Source organism: Strix aluco, chromosome 6 (assembly GCF_031877795.1).
Source record: "Strix aluco isolate bStrAlu1 chromosome 6, bStrAlu1.hap1, whole genome shotgun sequence".
Lineage (NCBI taxonomy): Eukaryota > Metazoa > Chordata > Aves > Strigiformes > Strigidae > Strix > Strix aluco.
Window position 1 is genome coordinate 28,436,496 of NC_133936.1, and position 17,765 is coordinate 28,454,260.

General features: G+C 36.3%; 1 protein-coding gene across 14 annotated transcripts in view; it reads left to right on the plus strand.

Annotated features, from left to right (window-relative positions):
• The window catches only part of NBEAL1 (neurobeachin like 1), a 91,466-nt gene that overhangs the window by 11,403 nt on the left and 62,298 nt on the right, over positions 1-17,765 (plus strand). For 10 of the 14 annotated variants that reach the window (XR_012623833.1, XR_012623832.1, XM_074829300.1 and 7 more), the window contains exons 3-6: positions 9,071-9,162; positions 14,490-14,651; positions 15,996-16,077; positions 16,267-16,394. Coding sequence is in view for 11 of the 14 variants with exons in the window: in XM_074829300.1 (XP_074685401.1) it covers positions 9,071-9,162; positions 14,490-14,651; positions 15,996-16,077; positions 16,267-16,394 (464 nt within the window). In the remaining 3 variants the exon portion in view is untranslated. Of the gene's footprint in view, positions 1-3,547; positions 3,779-4,485; positions 4,580-7,494; positions 7,549-9,070; positions 9,163-14,489; positions 14,652-15,993; positions 16,078-16,266; positions 16,395-17,765 lie in introns of those variants that run through there. The other 4 variants (XM_074829308.1, XM_074829309.1, XM_074829310.1 and 1 more) reach the window with 4 other exon arrangements.

The following is a 17,765-nucleotide window of genomic DNA, read 5'->3' on the forward strand; positions in this document are numbered from 1 at the left end:
TTTTTTTTTTAATACCTTCAGTGTATAGTTCACCTGCAGTACAATGTTAATGTAAGTCCTGGTGAGGTTGAGGAGACAAAACCAAACAAATCCATGGCTAAAACAAAAATTTGCTTTAGTTAAATTCGGTGTAATCATGTGACACTTTGAAACAAATGCAGACCGCTTCTGATAAGCTGTACACAAGTTCTCAGCCTTTTTCTGCTGAAAGACTTGACAATATTTAGCTGGTGAAATAATAAGCTGATGTTTTCACTGTTGTGGCACCATCCTGCTTCCTTTCAGTCTGTCTGTGTTAAACTTTTATTGTCTCTTGCATCATGCTGAAAGTTAGAAACTTGATAGGGCAAAAGCTGGCTTTGTGTATGTTGTTGCTAGAACTCAGCCTTTTTCTCACGTAAAATGACCGCATAACTTCGAGTTTCAAAGCAATCAAATGTCAAACTCAAAACCTGTCCTAAGTATAGTTCGAATTTTCATTAAATTTACTTATCTTGACACTGTAGACTTTTGACATCGTGTTATTTTAGTTGCCTTTGAATTATTTAGGATGCTGCTTCTTCCCTTAGGCTTAAAATAGAGCTTCCAGCTTTTACCACTCTTGGCTCATTATGTCAACTTTGATGGGAAAAGTGAATGTTAATATAATGTAACATTTTACTGTCATCACAGCATGGTAAATTCCTGGTAAGTGCCCGGTGTAGGGGACTCTAGAAGGCTGAAATACTGTATATCAGCTTGTACTTGGAACTTGCCTAGTGGTACTTTCTATCAAATGTGAAGACATTAAAATCTGAGTTCAGATTCACTGGAATCATCCCATGACTGGGCATCAGTCACATGCCAGATCCAAGCTACAAGGCTGTAATTGTACTGTTACTCAAAAACAACAACAAAAAAAGATCAAGAGAAAGAAAAATAGAGGCTTTACTTCCATGTTAGTAAGAAAACTCTTTCATTTTGTTTTTCCAGTTTTGTTGGGGATCTGAAGTAGAAAAGAAATTGAGTAAAAACTTTCAGATAAGTGTCTCTTTCTTTTAACCTAAGGCATTAGTGAAAGATTATAATTATTATTCTTGTTTTGAAAAGAGAAGAAATATATTAATTTAGACTTCTAATGTTTGTGGGATAAATTTTATCACGATTGACAGCTATAGGTTTATTTTGGTATAAATCTCTATGCTAAATGGAATTTTTTAACTTGTCCCAAAATAGTTGTTACTATCATGATTTGCTGCAACTACCACTTACAAAACAAAATACACCCCCCCCCCCCCCCCGCCTTTTTCTTTTAATTGCAAAAATGGAACAGAATGCTTGTGTGAATTTTGAAAAAGGATGTTTATAATTACTTACTTGGAGTCTTAGTTCTTTTGGATCAACTGTTGATTCAAAAATTATTGTGGTTAAAATGGGAAGTTGAGCCTAAAGGTGTTTTCCTTCAGAATTGACTGATTGAATTTATCAAGGCAGTTTAGCCAGTTTAGAATGGTTTATCATTAAGTCCTTTATTAATTCTTACGGTAATACCGCTGCTATAACAAAGCTTTTCAGGTTTTGTTTTGGTATTTTACAGATTTGAAAGGTTCACTCAAAGCATAAGCACTTTGACATATTTCAGAATAAAGGCTGCTAGGAGATCTCATGGTGAAAATGTTGCCTTTTGTGTCTGAAAACGAAGAGGAAAAAGCTCCCTTAAAACAAACCTTCTAATCCCCCAATGAATAGTTTATTTCAGCGTTGAGAAATGTTCTACAATTCTGCATTATGCAGACTACTTCAATTAGTTTTAAGACTATTAAACTCACCAGTGATCTAAAGGCAGTATTTCATGTTTAATTTCCTAACGTTACTTTTTGTAGGTCTAATTCAGCCTTAACACCAAGGGATTATGCTTATTTTAAACATGATGCTTGGGGAAGGGGGACTAGTTACTCTAATACCACCAGTGAGATTTTATGGTAGTGCTTCTAAACTGAAATCCACTTTGAAGGTTGACTGACCGATGCGCACAGTAGTCAGACCAGGCTGGCTGTTTGATGACTGCATGTTAAATTTAACGATTTCAAACAACTGTCTTGTCAAACAAGTCGGGCTTGTCTGACAGTGGGACTCTGAACTGCCCTGCAGGGAATTTTTGCCTTTAGAGCATGGAACACGACACTGCAAATAGCCTCGGGTGGATCCAGCTTTTGTTTTTAGCAACTAACACTTCCTGGACGTAGCTATAAAAATTGTACTGAGCTTTGCCCTTTCAGTTGTGTGTGTCTGCTTGAAACCTTAGTAGAAATGGAAGTTACTGTTACATCTAAAAGCAACACTTATATAAATATGTAAATAGTGTCGATTTGAAACCTTGGGTAAATGTGCCTGTATTCCACAGGCACAGGTCTATAAAGATTTTCAGTGGCAGAACTTCAGTGCCAGTTTTGTGTAAAATGTTTTCATTTAACTTAGAGTAAGCTGTAGAGGTTCAATACTATCTGGCTTGTTATGATTTTGAAAAATGATATTACTGGGCAAAAAATTCTTGTTGACCTTCTTACATAGGTAAACTAGTTACTGAAAAAAAAAGTCTGGATTAGAACATTTCTTTGTCATTCATTTCATCAGTCCTCATAAAGAGCAGAGAAAGCTATTATAATTTCTAGATAATTTAGTATATCAAAGACAGGAGCCTGTCCCAATTTAGTGTAGGTTTTGGTTATATTTTTTTTTCACTTCAGTGCCTTAAAGAATGTTCTATCTGTCAGACATTAGGCTAGACCTCCTCTCTGCTACTGACTTTGTTTCAGTGTTGTTAAATGCTAAAATTGATATTAGCTTTGAGACCTTGTTTCACAGTTCTTCCAAGTCTTAGGATGGCCTTGCCTAGAGTTTATATATACACATATTGCAACTGATAAAATGTTAGATCTCATGGGAAACTTGCTAATTGTTTGGCAGTGTGTAGCCACAGTATTGCTATGCATACTGTAGACCAGTAGACTGCTTTTATTTAGCAACTTTTCTTTTTCTTTTTAGCATTGTATTAACTATGTTAGTAAAAACAAAAAAAAAAACCACCCTCTTCTGGATGTTTTGTGGTGGGTTTTATTGGTGTAGGGGTTTTTTTTTTAGATTGTGGGTTTTTTCAGTACCTGTTAGAAATACTATACTGCTCAGGCCTGGCAGTCTCTTCTTAAAGTGTAAAGAGCTATGACAACTATTATTGTGCCGAGAGGATCTTATGAAAATGGAGGCCTAAAGGGTGATGTGTTGTTTTCCTGTTGAGTTTTTCTTTGTTTTGTTTTTTTGAAAAAGAAAACCAGAAGTATTTAAGAAGGGGAGGGAACAAGGAAGTATATTCACTTTCAGGTGCTCTAAGCTATGTTTCATTTAATAGGATTAAAATGCTTTTTATTACTGCAGGTGAATGACTGGTTGTTGCTATAGCAGTTTCACAGGCCTTCATTACAATATGTTGAACTCAGAAGTCTAAGCTTAGTCTGCCGATTTGTGACTATCAACTAAAGGACTTTTTACTTTTTTTTTTTTTTTTTTTTAGATTTGCACATATCCTTACAATGACACCCTCAAGATAGCTTTGGGAAAACTCTGGTTGTTTCAGTTTATCACTAAAGACAAATGGCACTTAAATTGGATTTTGGCTTCTTGGAATTTCAAGCTGTGAAGAAATTATCTTCCAGAAGTTTTAAGGCATGCAGTTTCTGTATATGAATTATTATTAAAATAAAGTACAGAAATTTGTCCTGCACAAAAGCTAGGCAAGTTTCAGGTAAATAAATGAAATGCTTAGGCTTCTGACTTATCTGCAAGGTTTTGAAAATCAACATTTTCTTATCTTTTCTAGTGATTGGAAAGTTGTAACTGGTGAAAGATGTCTTATTACTATCTACAGATTCTTTCTGCTTTTATTGCTGTTGTAGAAATAAAAAATTTCCTTCTGCATTTCTTGCTGATCTCATAGGGCATGTCTGCAGAGTGTGTGTGGCAGGGCTGGGAAAGAATACCAGTCTAAAATTGGTTTATCAGTTTGTCCTTGTGGTGTGTTATGAAAACACGTTGATTTGTAAGCTGTGCTTTAAAAGCATGGTGCATCTTCAAATAGCACCACGGAAAACAATTTGGAGCTGTTGTCTGACAGCCTCCAGCTACCTGTCTGCAGAATGACAACAAAAGGGTAATTATGAAACGGGGGTAAGAGTGAGTGAACAGCTGCGTAGTGATTAGTTGCTGGCTGGGGTTAAACACATAGGTTTCTCTGCTTTTACTGGTAATAAGGCTTCTGATTATTTAAGATGCTTTATTATGGTCTGGCGAAGTTACACTGCTTCCTTAGGACGACTGCAGAGATGATGGAGAAGCTAACAATTTTTACAGTGAATCAGTTGGATCCGTGATTGCAGTTCAGTGATATGTAGCTCTCAGTAGCAACACAGATCTGAAGTATTGCCATACCCATAGGATGCAATATTCTGCTGGGTGGTAACACAGATATTTGTCAGACTGCAACATGTATGGGCTTGGAAAGCTGATCTGGCATTGAAGAACACAAATGTATCCATGTTAAAATTAGGTAAGTTTGTGTTCTGCTGTTAATGTGGTTTACCACTAATGTCATGAGAAAATAGTTGAAAAGCTGGGTGGGAAGAGAACTAAACAGAATTAAATTCTAAAATCCATTGAATTTAAATTTTGGATGAAATGGCAGCAGCTGACCTCAAAGAAAAAAAGTTGAGTTCAAGATAAAGATGCTGGGTAGGATAATTGCAGTGTACATGGTACACAGGAAGCAGCTGATACCCATTAAATACTGTCTGCTTTTATTATGATATTATAATTTTAAACCAGTGTAAAAAGACGGTTTTTCTCCTAAACCATCATGCTTCTGGTTTGGGAAAATAGATGCATTTGAAACACATAGGCTGGTCTTCAGAAAGGTATGTATTTAGTTGTGTTTTAGGAATGGACATGTTTGTATGCTTTGCCATGGGTAACATATACCATTGTAAGTTTTCTTTCTTAAAACTGCTTCAGTAAAAATTTAGATTTCTTGCAGCTTTCAGCAGGTGACTGGTGCATGTGTCTGGGGTGATTGCTGCTAATAAAAAGGAAAATCTGGGCCAGATTCAAATTTTGAAAGCTGTTTTTAACTTCTGTTTCTAACATCTTTGGAATAACTTATATGTCTTAATTTGTAGCAAAACTGTTAAATATTGGGTTACTTTTTCCTGGAATTATGTATTCCTAGTTCATAAGTCTTAATTTTGGTTAATTTCTGGAAAGGTGGCATACTTCTATTAGGTGGTTTATAATGGAGATTTATTTCTTAGTGTTTCTTATGTTGCTAGGTGATCTTGTTTACTTTTTTGCATCCATGATTTATTTTTTTTTTTTCTTCCCAAGTGGTGTTGAGTTAGTGCTATTGTCTGGGTGGAAATCTCTAGATTTGACTCAGAATGAATCAGCTGTTGTGTAAGCTGTTTTCTACTGGCATATACCAGTAGTGTTACCTGTTATTTTGATATCAAAGCTGATGATTTTAATAACTTGGAATAATATATAATTAATTGATTGTCAGGGGGTTGAGGTAGAAAGGAGTTGGGTTAAATAGTGTGCTGCAGGTAATGATCAAACAGTATTGCAGTTCTTAGTTTTTACCAGAATTGGGAGGAGTTTTAGTGGCAAAGTGAATTGAGCAGTATGTGCACTACAGGTAAGCAAAAACTTTTGGTCTTTTGTAACATCTGTGGCCTACTCTTGGCGTTTATGTAATTGCCTTTTCTTGTATATTTTGTCTGCCAATGTTCTCTCTTACTGCTAGTCTGCGCTGATAGTCTTGCAAAGGCATTATAGTTTAAGGAGGTTTAATTTAATCTTAATATTGCAGCTGATTTGGGCTGTATCATGAAAAAGGAGCAAGCAGACATTTAATCTAATTTTGTCTTTTGTCCTCCTCTTCCCCTTCTCTCATCCATAACCTTTTGCTAAAGCAATTTTAAGTTGGATAATGATCTTATTTGCACAGCTTCCTTCATGGTATGTGACCAAGAAAAACTGAGTTTTCTTACAAAAGTTTACTGTCAACAACTAGCAGTCAGCCTCAGCTGTGTCAACAAATGATTGTAATTTTGGGATAACAGCAAGTTTTACTTCTTGACCATCTTTTGGTTTGATTTTCAAGGTGTTTGATCTGTGAACCTGAGAAATAAGTTTTCTGTGGTCACCTGGTTGAGATAATCTGTCAACCTCTGTAGTTTAAACCAGTAGCTTGGAAACCTTGAATTTATTTTTTTTCTCAACAGCTTCCTTCATTCTCTATGTTGCAATTTCATCCTGAGGTCAAGTAGTAGGTGTGTGTTTAAGCTAACCTAACTGTTTGGTAGTTCAGTGCATATTAAACGTGAGGACAAGGCTACATTACACTTACAGGATGTAACACTCTTTTGACAAATTTTGAACAGAAAAAGAAAGGGAGTGATGACTTAAAGAAAAACCATTGAAATGGGAATAAAAGCAGATATGAGGAGAAGAAAGACTATGAAGGAGGGAGAGATTAGGAATGAAGTTGACGAAGGGGAAGTAAGATAATGAGGAAAAATTAACAAGAAAATGCAGTAAAGACAGTGGAAGCAAATAATCAGATAAGATGTATCTAGCTGAGGGTTTTATTTGGCACCTGTTGTCACAGTATCTGAACACATTTCATGTAATTGATAGTGACAGTGAAATAAATTGTGTTTCTGACATTTCTTGCTTGAGTTAGAGGGGTCTTTAGGTGCATGAGGAAGAGTGAAGTCTAGAATGAGAAGGGGATTCCTATGCTTTATAACTTCTGTACTTGCAGTGGAAAGGTGGTCTGAAGTTTTGCAGCGCTTCAGATTCTGGATTTCCGGTTTTATTTTATTTTGGTTGGTTTTGTGTTTTTTCCCTTGGGAGGCTCTTTTGTACATAGCTAGTTTTGCACTGACAGTACTGTGTGTGTCTCTCTTTCTTGGTGACTCTTTTACATTGACATTGCCCCAGAATACTGTGTATGTAAGAGTTGTTTGCAGATTGCTCCTTGGTCTTAACACTGCAGGGAAATAATCTGTTATTTGGGAACAACTGTGGTAACTAAAGGCAACAAGCAAAAGGGTGGAGATATAGAAAAGGGTGAGGAGAAGGATGAATAAAAAAGATTAAAACTGTTGCAAAATTATATAAATTATGGAGTAGATTTAGAAACAATTTAAAATCTCTAATACTTCAGGCAAATATTTTAAAGCTATTCTGAAAATTATTTATTACATAGAATGTGGGACTGCATGGATGTGTATTAATGGATGTGACTGTACAGTCCTATGTTAGCTGTGGTCTGGCAGCTTGCTTCTGAAAATTAAGCAGCTTGACTTCTAAAATGAGACTATCTCAAATGGCATGTTTTGACAGAGTTTTCCTGTGGTGGTTTGTGGTGGTCTAGTATCTGTCCTCCCTGCTGGCACAGTACCCAGCCCTGAGGAACTGCTGGTCACGAACAGAGTCTGTCAGCTCTACTAAGAGCAAGTACGAAGCCTAAATTTAAATTCCTATCTTTTTTATAGACACCTAGAATACACATCACATGAAAGTATCCTCTTTTCTCCCATCTTGCTTTGAGCTTTCAGATGGGAAACAGCGAGAGTGACAAAAGAATGTATTAGAGGTTGTTCAGTTTCATAACACTAAAATGGCAGCAACCACTGCCTCAGGCTTCTTAGGCTGCATTGATAATGACATTTCATCTTCAGTCAAAAGACAGTAAACTAATATACTGCAGTGAAGCTGAGTTTTACAGCGCTTGCACTAAAATTGAACTTGTTGTCCTTGAGGATCCCAGGTGTGGTACTCCCACATTGTAGTGATCCAGTTCCAAAGTGAATGGAGTGGAATTTTCTGTAAGAATAAGGAAAAAAAATAACAAATTTTTTTTTTTAGCATCTTTTCCCAGCTCCCCAGGGGCAGACCTTTTCCCTATGCAAATTTATATTGCAAGGTGGCTCCTTCAGAGCATGTCTTAATGTCCTTTGAATTTCTTCTATGTTAAAATATCCTGTTGTACTACTTATAATGGTCTGGAGTAAATGACAAATACAGGTGTTTTGGGAAATACAAAGCTTGGACATGATTTCAGGTTTAGGGCTACCAAACTCAGAGGTGACTTGTCTGACTATCTTGGGTTTGCCAGGGTATGACCCTGAACATAACAGTCTAACAATGTGGCATAAGATAAGCCTCATTATTAAAGCAGATAGATTAGTAGTAGCTAGAAGAAATATTTTTTTTCCTAGTGTTATCTTAGCCCTGAGTTACCAACATCTAATTAGCCAAATGCTTCTGTCATACACTTTACCTGTTGCTTTTGCAAGTCTTGTATGTTTGGTGATCCTTCAGTTTCTAGTATCTGTCCTCCCTGCTGGCATAGTACCCTGCCCTGAGTCATGAACAGAGTCTGTGTGCTCTAAAAACATCTAGGAAGCCTAAATTTAAATTCTTATCTGTTTTATAGATATCTAGAATACAAGTCACAGGCTCTGCATTTTCTCTTGGAACACTTAATCTGGCTCTAGTCTGCTGCTAGCTGCCATATTGATCAATGAATGAAACAAAAAGCAAATTATTTTGCGATTAGGATTGTTGTAGGAGTTCTTGTTTAATTTTATAAGCTATAGAGAGTGTTGTGTACTAATGTCTATGCTATCAAGACTAGAATATACTAGTAATTTTGTAAAGCTGTATTTACATACTCTGGAGAATAAGTAAATATTGTTGGCAGAAGGAGAAGCTAAAATGCTTTGGTTGGCATTGGTACCAGGAAGTGGGAACACATTAACTAATGAATAGAGCAAGAATGTCATATCAGCACAACATGGCTGAGAATTTCAAAGGACACAGATTTTTTAATTTTAGTTCTAAAAATTTACATATACCCTGCCTTCTCCCAGCTGAAGTGCATTCAAGAAAAGCTTTCCATTCAAGTTAGTCCTACAGAGTTGTTGACGGATGATCTTGAGTGCAATATTGCCTAATGTTCTCTTCTTTTTTACAGAAAGATCCAGATTACCTGAAGCTCTGGTTGGATAGTTTTGTTTCTAGCTATGAACAGTTTCTGGATGTGGACTTTGAGAAGCTGCCAACTAGGTATGTAGAATTACAGACCTGTTCATCTTTGACGTCTGAAACAGACCTGGGTGAGAGCCCGGTCTTGTTCAATGGCAATACTGCCTTTAAACAAAAGAAAGATTTTTTTTAATTGTTGAGTGGCACTCCCATTCTTTTGAAGGTCAAGTTGGGTTGGGAGTGATGAAACTAGGCAAATACTGGTATTTGCATTATACCAGGAGATGGCATGAGTATTCACTTGTTCTTGCTCGTATAAATATAATCATTATTCCTTGTGCGTTTTGGAATAAGTATTCATTATATGTTGCAAATGAAATAGTATTAGTCAATATTAGTGTTTGGTATCTGTTTCAGCAGTGACTGAAGATAAGTAAGATGTAGGTAAAATTTTGTAACTTAATTTCAGAGATTGCTTTAAGATTAAGGATGAGATGAAATGCTTTATGACAGACTTGAGTATCTTAGCTGAAAAGCTTTTAAAAATTAAAATATGCACAAATGATAGACTTTGAAGTGATTTCTGTGTTTGCATCCCTGAACTTCAGTTCAGGGCAAGAGTATTGCTGACTTCACTCGTGTTGCTGACCACGAGTTCTCAGATATAATCCTGAGACAGTATTGAAGTCTAATTTCAGAGTTCCATGTTTAGTATTTTGAATTTGCTGTGTTCCAGGGGTTGTGTTTTCAAGACTAACTTTGCAAATGAGGAGTAGAAACTTAAGCACTGGATGTTTTCTCCTGCTTTTGAGATGCTTGGATGAACTAATGGTTTTAAGAAAAAGCAAATGTTATGGAATTCAGAAATCATGAGAACTGGTGTCAGTATTATAGCTGATATTGCTGCTGGTGTTTGCATGCAAAGAATGGCTCTCCCTCCATGATGGCTGCAGTCCAAGCCCTGTTGAAATCAATGGAAATTCTTTAATGGGCTTTGGATCAGATCCTGTTTGAAGTGTAAATGATAGCCTATACTGTTACAAGGAAATGAAGAATGCTGCAACTGGATCTCAGTGGATAAAAACTGGGCTTCTTGGCTCTTTGTATTAAAATTTTCCTCATAATGCCTATATGAATGCAAAATATGTAGTGCAATTACCAGTAAGCAAGACCTTCAAATTAAATCTGTGCTCTTTCAGAAGATCTGTTTTCTTTGCAGTGTCAAGAATGAATCTTACTGGGTTTATTTAAGGAAAAAGTTTATTCTTTGACACAGGTTATCTTTAATGTTCTACTTAATATTGAAATCTGAATAGTTGAAGAGAAAGATATCTTGGTACTTCAGGTTTTTTAAGTGGTTTTTGGTTTTTGGTAACAAAATATAAAAAACAGCCATGAAGCTTAGTTGTGCAGAACAACAGCAGCATCTTCATTGTGCTAAATGATGGTTTAGTGAGCATAAAAATAGTGTATTTTTCTGAGGTTAATGACAGGATTAGTGATTTAGTCTGGACGAATAGGCCCATGTGGATCTAGACTCGTTTGTGTAACAGATGTAGAGAAAATGTATCAAAACAACATAGGGATGAGGGCGGATCATGCCAGTGCTTTGATGGCTGGATTAAAAATTACACATTTGAGAGCAGAGATTAGAATTAACAAAGAATTGCAGTTTCTGCCCATATTTGGATTTGTGAGATAATCAGGCACGTGAAAAGTGGTGTCTTTCTGGGGTTTGTCACTTTATATTGCAGGCATTTATATTGTGGAACTGTTATTACTGAGCCCGCAGAAAAGAACAAGTAGGTCAGTGTGGAACCACCAAATGCTGATTTCCAGTGACTCTTCTCTTGGGGCCATAGGACCCTGTGGACTCAACTTTTTTTACTGGAGTTGCTTATTAAATAATTTTGTCTTTTCATCTTGGAAATGATATATGATGCTAGCTGAAATGAGAAACTGCGTGGACTAATACTATTTTTTTTTTCCTTATATAAATCTTAGTATGCTTTACAGCTATATGCCTGGAAGACCTTGTGTACTGAAGGGCAAATGCCAGGAAATAATGAGAAACTGTTTAGGGAGAAGAAAGCTTGTCCAGACTGCTGGACAAAATTAACCTTTTAGAAGACAGGCATGAAGTTTGTGTCAATGTAAAACTATGTGGTTTATTTAGCATCCAAGAAAACACCACTTTAAAAAATGTAATGAAACTGTTAGTGGTTTGCTTTTTTTTTTTTCCCCTGAAAGAAGGACTCTTAATTGCCACTGTCACTTGCTGATTTAACTGATGAGTATTTCTTCTATAAATTAAAATATATAATTTCCTGAAATCTGAAAGATGCTACGTAGTGCAGAATTAGGAAATCTCTGAATACAGAGAATGAGTGTATCCACTGGTATGATTTGACTGTATAAGTAGAGCTTATACAGTTATGCAGCTTAGGCTTATACAGCTTCAGTTCTGCCTCCATCTTTGTGCATCTACCCTATATTTTTAAGTGAAGTGTTTCATTAATGGTGTTTTCAATTATTTTTCTGGAAAGATGAGGTGATTTTGCTGAAAAAGTGAAAATAGCTATGCTGACAGCTTTGAGCATTGAGCACTGAGCACAAAAGATTAGTGTACCTGTCTGTTCTTTCCCTAAAAACATTTATTCATCTCATATGTATTTACTGTGAAAAGGATAAAACCTTTACCAGCTGGTGGGAGGTTTTTTCCCTCTCACTGAAGGAGAGGAATTGTCTTTTGGTTTGCATGATCCTCGAGCAAAGGAGCTTAAAGGAAGCTCATGCAAAGTACTGTAGAAACCGTACTTTGTTAATTTGTTGACATAAAACCCACATAAAAATGATGCAGGAATCATGATAGGAATGCTGATTACATGGTTTCATGGTCATTGAAAAGTAAAGCCTGGTTTATCTACAGCACTTTGTTCTAAAGTGCTTACCGCTGACGGAGGAGAGGTTGAAAGTCCCAGTGTGTGAGTTTGAGCTGTAATAGGTGAATACAATTTAGAGACTAATTTAACTTCTTTTCAAACACCTGAAATGGTAATTTATATTGCTGCATAGCCATGTTGATATAATGCAAGGAAATCATAAATAAAAAATGCCCAAGTGTGTCGAGGTCTTTTTCATATTTTTGAGGTAGGGTAGCAGCAGTCAAATAAGAATGTCAGTTAAGGTATGACTTTTGAGATTTTTTTAGTTTTTCTTCCTTTTGAAATACTTAGTTTACGCATCTAGTCTTGTGGACATGTAGTATCAGTTTTTCTGGACAAGTTTAACTTTTAGATTTTTGTGGTGATGCAGTATTAATTTGTGCTGGAATGAAAATAAGTTTGATTATTTATAAATATTTATTTATATGCTCTATAGGATATTCAGTTTGAGTAATCCTGATTAGTATTTCTTGTGCCAGTCTAGCATGAGGCAGTAAATTCTCATGGATTGTGCAATAGCACAGACAGGCAGCTACTGCAGAGAAAACATTCTTTGGGATGCGAGGCATGAAGGGTATGCTGTTTGCTCTCTTGTAAAGGATTTTATGGTCTTACTGAAAAAGACTTGTTGGCCATTTTAGGGAAATTACTTCTGGATATATGATTTCAGCTGTCAAAAGTCATGGTCTTCCTAATACAGAGATAATGAATTATCAGATTATGAGGAGCTGTGCTTATAGTCCCAGAGGGTATGGATCTGCTGGCATCTTGAGGGGTGAAGCTGCTTACAGGAATTAAAATTTCTTTCTTGGCAGTTGTGTTGGAAAAAAACAGTTGCTCTCAGTTTTGTGGTTAGTGTTTCTATCAGTTTAGAGCCTAGGCTCTTTAAAATTTGTGTTAAAACTCTCTGAATCCCTTGATTCCTGAATCCCATGATCTGAAAAGCAAATTGCACAACTCTGAAGATGCAAGGGAATGAACAGTATTTGGTCCTCTGTATACATATAGGTAACACTTGTTTTCTAGGACATGGGAGCTTGCTGTCACTTATACCTGTCTAGTTGTCTTACTAAGTTAGGTCTCAGTTTTTCCCTTCTATATAGCCTTCCTTTTCAGCTTTAGAAGCTAAATAATGTATTGTTCCCCGTTTCCCTCAAATAATCAGTATCACAGTGTTTAGTGTCAGTCATTGCATTTCTCCACACTTTTTGATGCTTATTCTTACACAGATGTATGTATGTAAGTGTCATATTAGTGACTTTTTGAGCTAGCTGAATTTTTTGTTTGTTTTAATTTTCCCCCGGCTTTGGCCACGGTTGAAGGCTTTTGTAAGCTGTAAGGCTCTTGCTTGTGTCTTCATTTTTCCTGTGTACAGTTCATAGAGAATGTATCAGGGTAAACAGCTGATGCCAAACGCAAACTCTCTTTAGTATGTGCAACAGTGGATAAACAGTCTGCATCCCAGAGAATGTTCTAACACATCTATGTATTTCTATACTGCTGCTGAAATGGGATTCTGTATGGCTGTTCCTGGAGCATTGGCTTAGTTACTGGTTTTATTTGTGATTTTTTTTTTTTTTTCTTCTTCTTCTTTTGGTTCTCACTGGTGTGTTTCTAAAAATGTTTCAGTTCAGTAAAAACAATAGGAAAGAGTACGTAATGTTCTTCAGGGCCAACTTGGTAGAGTTGTTACATTTAACACAACAGAACAGTCTTTTTGTCTCCTAAAAATAATTAGATAGCAGAAAAAACCTATTTCCTGGGTTAATGATATCCAGAAACTGATAAGGATGGGTCAGCTTTTCATGCAAAACGTGTGTGCCAAAAGTCAGATTGATTTTTGAGAGCTCCCTCTCCTGCGCATTCAGACCCCGATTTTCAAGTCTTCCTTTGTTTAATACTATTGTGAGCAGCTTTCTTTTTGTATTTAATCTTATTTTGTACAGGTTTTTGTAATTCATGTAAGAAAGACATGAATTTCTCTGTAGATGAATACCAACTGGGCTTCAATAACTACTTAATAATTGGCATCTCATTTATTTGGACACTTTTAATCTTCAGTAGAAAGTTGAAAAATGTTCCCCATGTGTTTAGTTTTCACATTTCATTCCATTGTGGCCATCCCTTTCCTTATTTAGGGATTTGCCAGGCCACCCGTTTATCTGCTGAAGATCATGCAATTTCTCTGTGGCAGTTAAGGCAGATCATTGCATGGAGGAGCATTTAGGAATTCACTTAATGAATTTTTAACACTTTTTTTCAATGCAGTTCATTACTGGGGAAAAGGAAGCTCAAGCTGGCATATTGCCACCAAGCATTTCCTTGTGGTTCATTAGAACGTGTTTGTGAGCCATCAGTTCAGTAACCTTTCTTATATAGGCTTATTGGAATGAGCACATTGAAATTTATTGGTAACATGTCACTTGCATGATTAACAATTTTGTGTGTGGTTTTTCTCTTTAGGGTGGATGACATTCCTCCAGGAATATCACTGCTTCCTGATAACATTCTTCAGGTCCTTAGGCTTCAACTGCTACAGTGCGTCCAGAAAATGTCAGATGGACTAGAAGAGCAGCAGCAGGCTCTGTCACTTTTACTTGTGAAATTCTTTATCATACTTTGCAGGTATTTGTTCTGATTGTTACCTCTGCAAGGCTATTGTTTTGTTTCAGAAATCTTGATGCCACCTATAAATATAGATTCTAATGGCCCATGCAGTGTGATTTGACACTTCCCAATAGAAACAGAGAAATGCCACTTCTCACAGTCTTCAAAATAAAGGAAGAGGGAATAAAGGAGAGAGAGGGGAACAATGCAAAAATCTTAGCAATAATGTTTGCCATGAGAAATGGAATAGAAGGGGATTAGACACTAAATTCCTTGTAATTACATAAGATTTATCTATGGGAATTCAAGATATGGTATATCTGGTATAAGAAATACTTTTAAAAGAAAAGGCGCACTTGTAACAAGTTTTGGATATGAAGTAACTTGAGACACAGTTGTACAGGAAGAACTGTTTCACATTCTTAACATGCTTATAATGCCATAAACAGCTTAGAAAACTGACGTTACACTATTAATGCAACTGGCTTCTGAAACTTATGCCTTATTCTGTAATTCTATTGAAGCAGGTGAATAAACTGTTTTCAGGGTTCTATTCCTCACTATTTCTTCAGTTTTCTATTGTAAGCTGCATTAAGAGAGGAAGGTGATAAAATATAATAGGGAATCTCCTTTTCTGAGGAGTATTTGAAACAGCTTTTTTTTTTGAGTCCTTTGGCTCTCATTACCCCTGAAACAATACAAAGGGCTGTTGGGCAGTGTTTAAGTATCCTGGAATATTAAATACAAGCTGAGTAGGTGGTGGTAATGTGTTTCTGAATTAAAAACTGTTACTGGTCTTACGTAATTGCTGAAAAGTTCTCCTTATGTCATCACTTCAGTATCTGATCCTTGTGACTTGTCCTTAAGACTGAGAAATAACGTGCATGCTATTTCTTTGTTGTTGTTGATTTATTTATGTTCTAAATTAATTTTAGATGTTTGTTCTCCTGGGAGAATTAAAGTGAATAAATGCTTCTAGGTAATATGTTTGCTAAAGTTTTTGAAAGTGTATGCAGTAGTAATGTGGGAGGAGTGGAAGTTACGGTCTTTGTTATCAGATGCCATTTCTGAGCTTTCTATTTAGAGTGTCCTGGGAATCTGCTTAACCTTTGAAACTCTGAATTCCAGATGGAATTGGCCTACAGCAGCGTGGCTCAGGCCTTTTTTTTCCTTCCTGTTTGAAGAAAACTTGAGCTCTGTTACTGTTACAAACATTTGAGTACATGCAGTCTTTTGGAGAGTATGTTTGAAATGCTGATATACTTTTGTATGATTATAGATAGAACACTAAAACAAACATTGTTTGAACTAGCCTCAAATGGTACACTGTGTCCATTTCTGTGGTTTTTGTTGTCTTCATAGAAATTTGGCTAATGTGGAGGAGATTGGGATGTGTTCATATATTAACCATGTTATCACCATGACTACGTTATACATTCAACAGGTATGTGGTTAACAATTCTCATCTGTTATTTTTGCCATCTGATACTTTCTGCTCCTGCTTGTATGATCTGCTTTTTCAATAATAGTGTGTGGGGAACAGTTTGTGGGCTCAGAACTGTTCTGGAGAAGATCAAGATTAATTTTCAACTTCTAGAAAACTTCTGACCACAGCTTTCTTTTTTTCCCTCAGTTAAAAAGCAAAACAAAAGAAAAAGAAGTGGCAGATCAGACCCCCATAGAAGAATTTGTGAGACATGCATTGGCTTTTTGTGAAAGTCTCTATGATCCATATCGAAACTGGAGGCAGCGAATTGCAGGGTATGTGTGGACTAGGACAGGATTATACATAATGTGGTTTATTATAACTTTAGATAAATATGTAAAGTTTCTGACAGAACTACTGCTGCCTGATGTCAAACTAAACTAAAAAGTAGTTACATGTATATTCTGCTGTTGCATTTTTACAACTGTTAGCCTTGAGCACTTGATACTGTGTTTTAGGGTTTTTTTTCCCAAAGATAACACTCTTCAGAATAGCATTAATGAAATAGTTTTTCTACCAAAATTAACATCATGAAGCAGGTGTACTTGAAGGTGAACTTCATTGCCACCAAAGTTGTCAGGGTACTAATACCTCCTGTTCCATTTAGTGGAAAGCTGAGTTTGTGAGGCTTTCTGAAAGGTGGGAGTTAGAGCCAAAAAATCGGCTTTCTGAGCTGCTTAATTTGTCATTCTAGGCACAGGCCCTGTTCTTTGAAACTGCTAGTGATTCACTTTATCTGCTATAACTGGCTCTTCAGAGACCTCTTACAAATTTCTGTGAGATCTTTTTCATGTACAGTTCTCCCTTAATAGCCCCAAATTAATTACAATAATGTTAAATGTATATAGTCTTTTATAGTTGACGTGTTTTTCTGCTGTGTGTACAAGGGCTGAAGTTGTTGTTTGCTCCTTGCTGCCATCATTCAGAGCTGCTTTTCCTTTAGGTCCTCAATTTTATTTCCATCAAGACCATTTTGACATGCATCAAATACTGGACCTGTGCATGCATATAACTAAAGGCATAGAGAGATCATATCTCATGTTACCTAGTCTTGTAAAACCTCAGGTCCATTCTCACAGCATACATTCTGTAGAGCTAGCACTGTATTTGTGCAGCAAGTCACTTGGCTGACTCTGTGCAGAGTGGGGATCGCATGAGCTGTGTACTTTGACTGCTGGGGTTTCTTTGTAGCTTGACACCTGCAGTATGCCATAACACTGCATGGACTGCAGGTTTCATGAGGCTGTTATGGAAACAAAAGGTAGTATTCTCAATAACAGCTTAAATCATTGTGCACAAAATTTTAAAGAGCACGTAAGGATCATAACTTCTGGTATTTTTGTGCAACATGAGAATTCCCCTTTCCTAGGACTGAGCATGAATTGACACCAGTTCTCACATATGGCTTGCCAGCACACTGGTAAGCTGTTTTCAGATTCAGTGTAGGTAATGCCAGCACATCTCATGCTATTTTAGGTAGAGTATACGTACTCAAAATCAGTGAATTTACAACCAATGAAGTTGCAGAATTTGGCAATGAATTAATATAATCACACCACAGAAAAGTGTTATGCTTTTGGAAACTGGATATGATTTAAATACCTTTTTAATATTAAATTTGAGGGTAATACTAAGAGGTGTTTGGT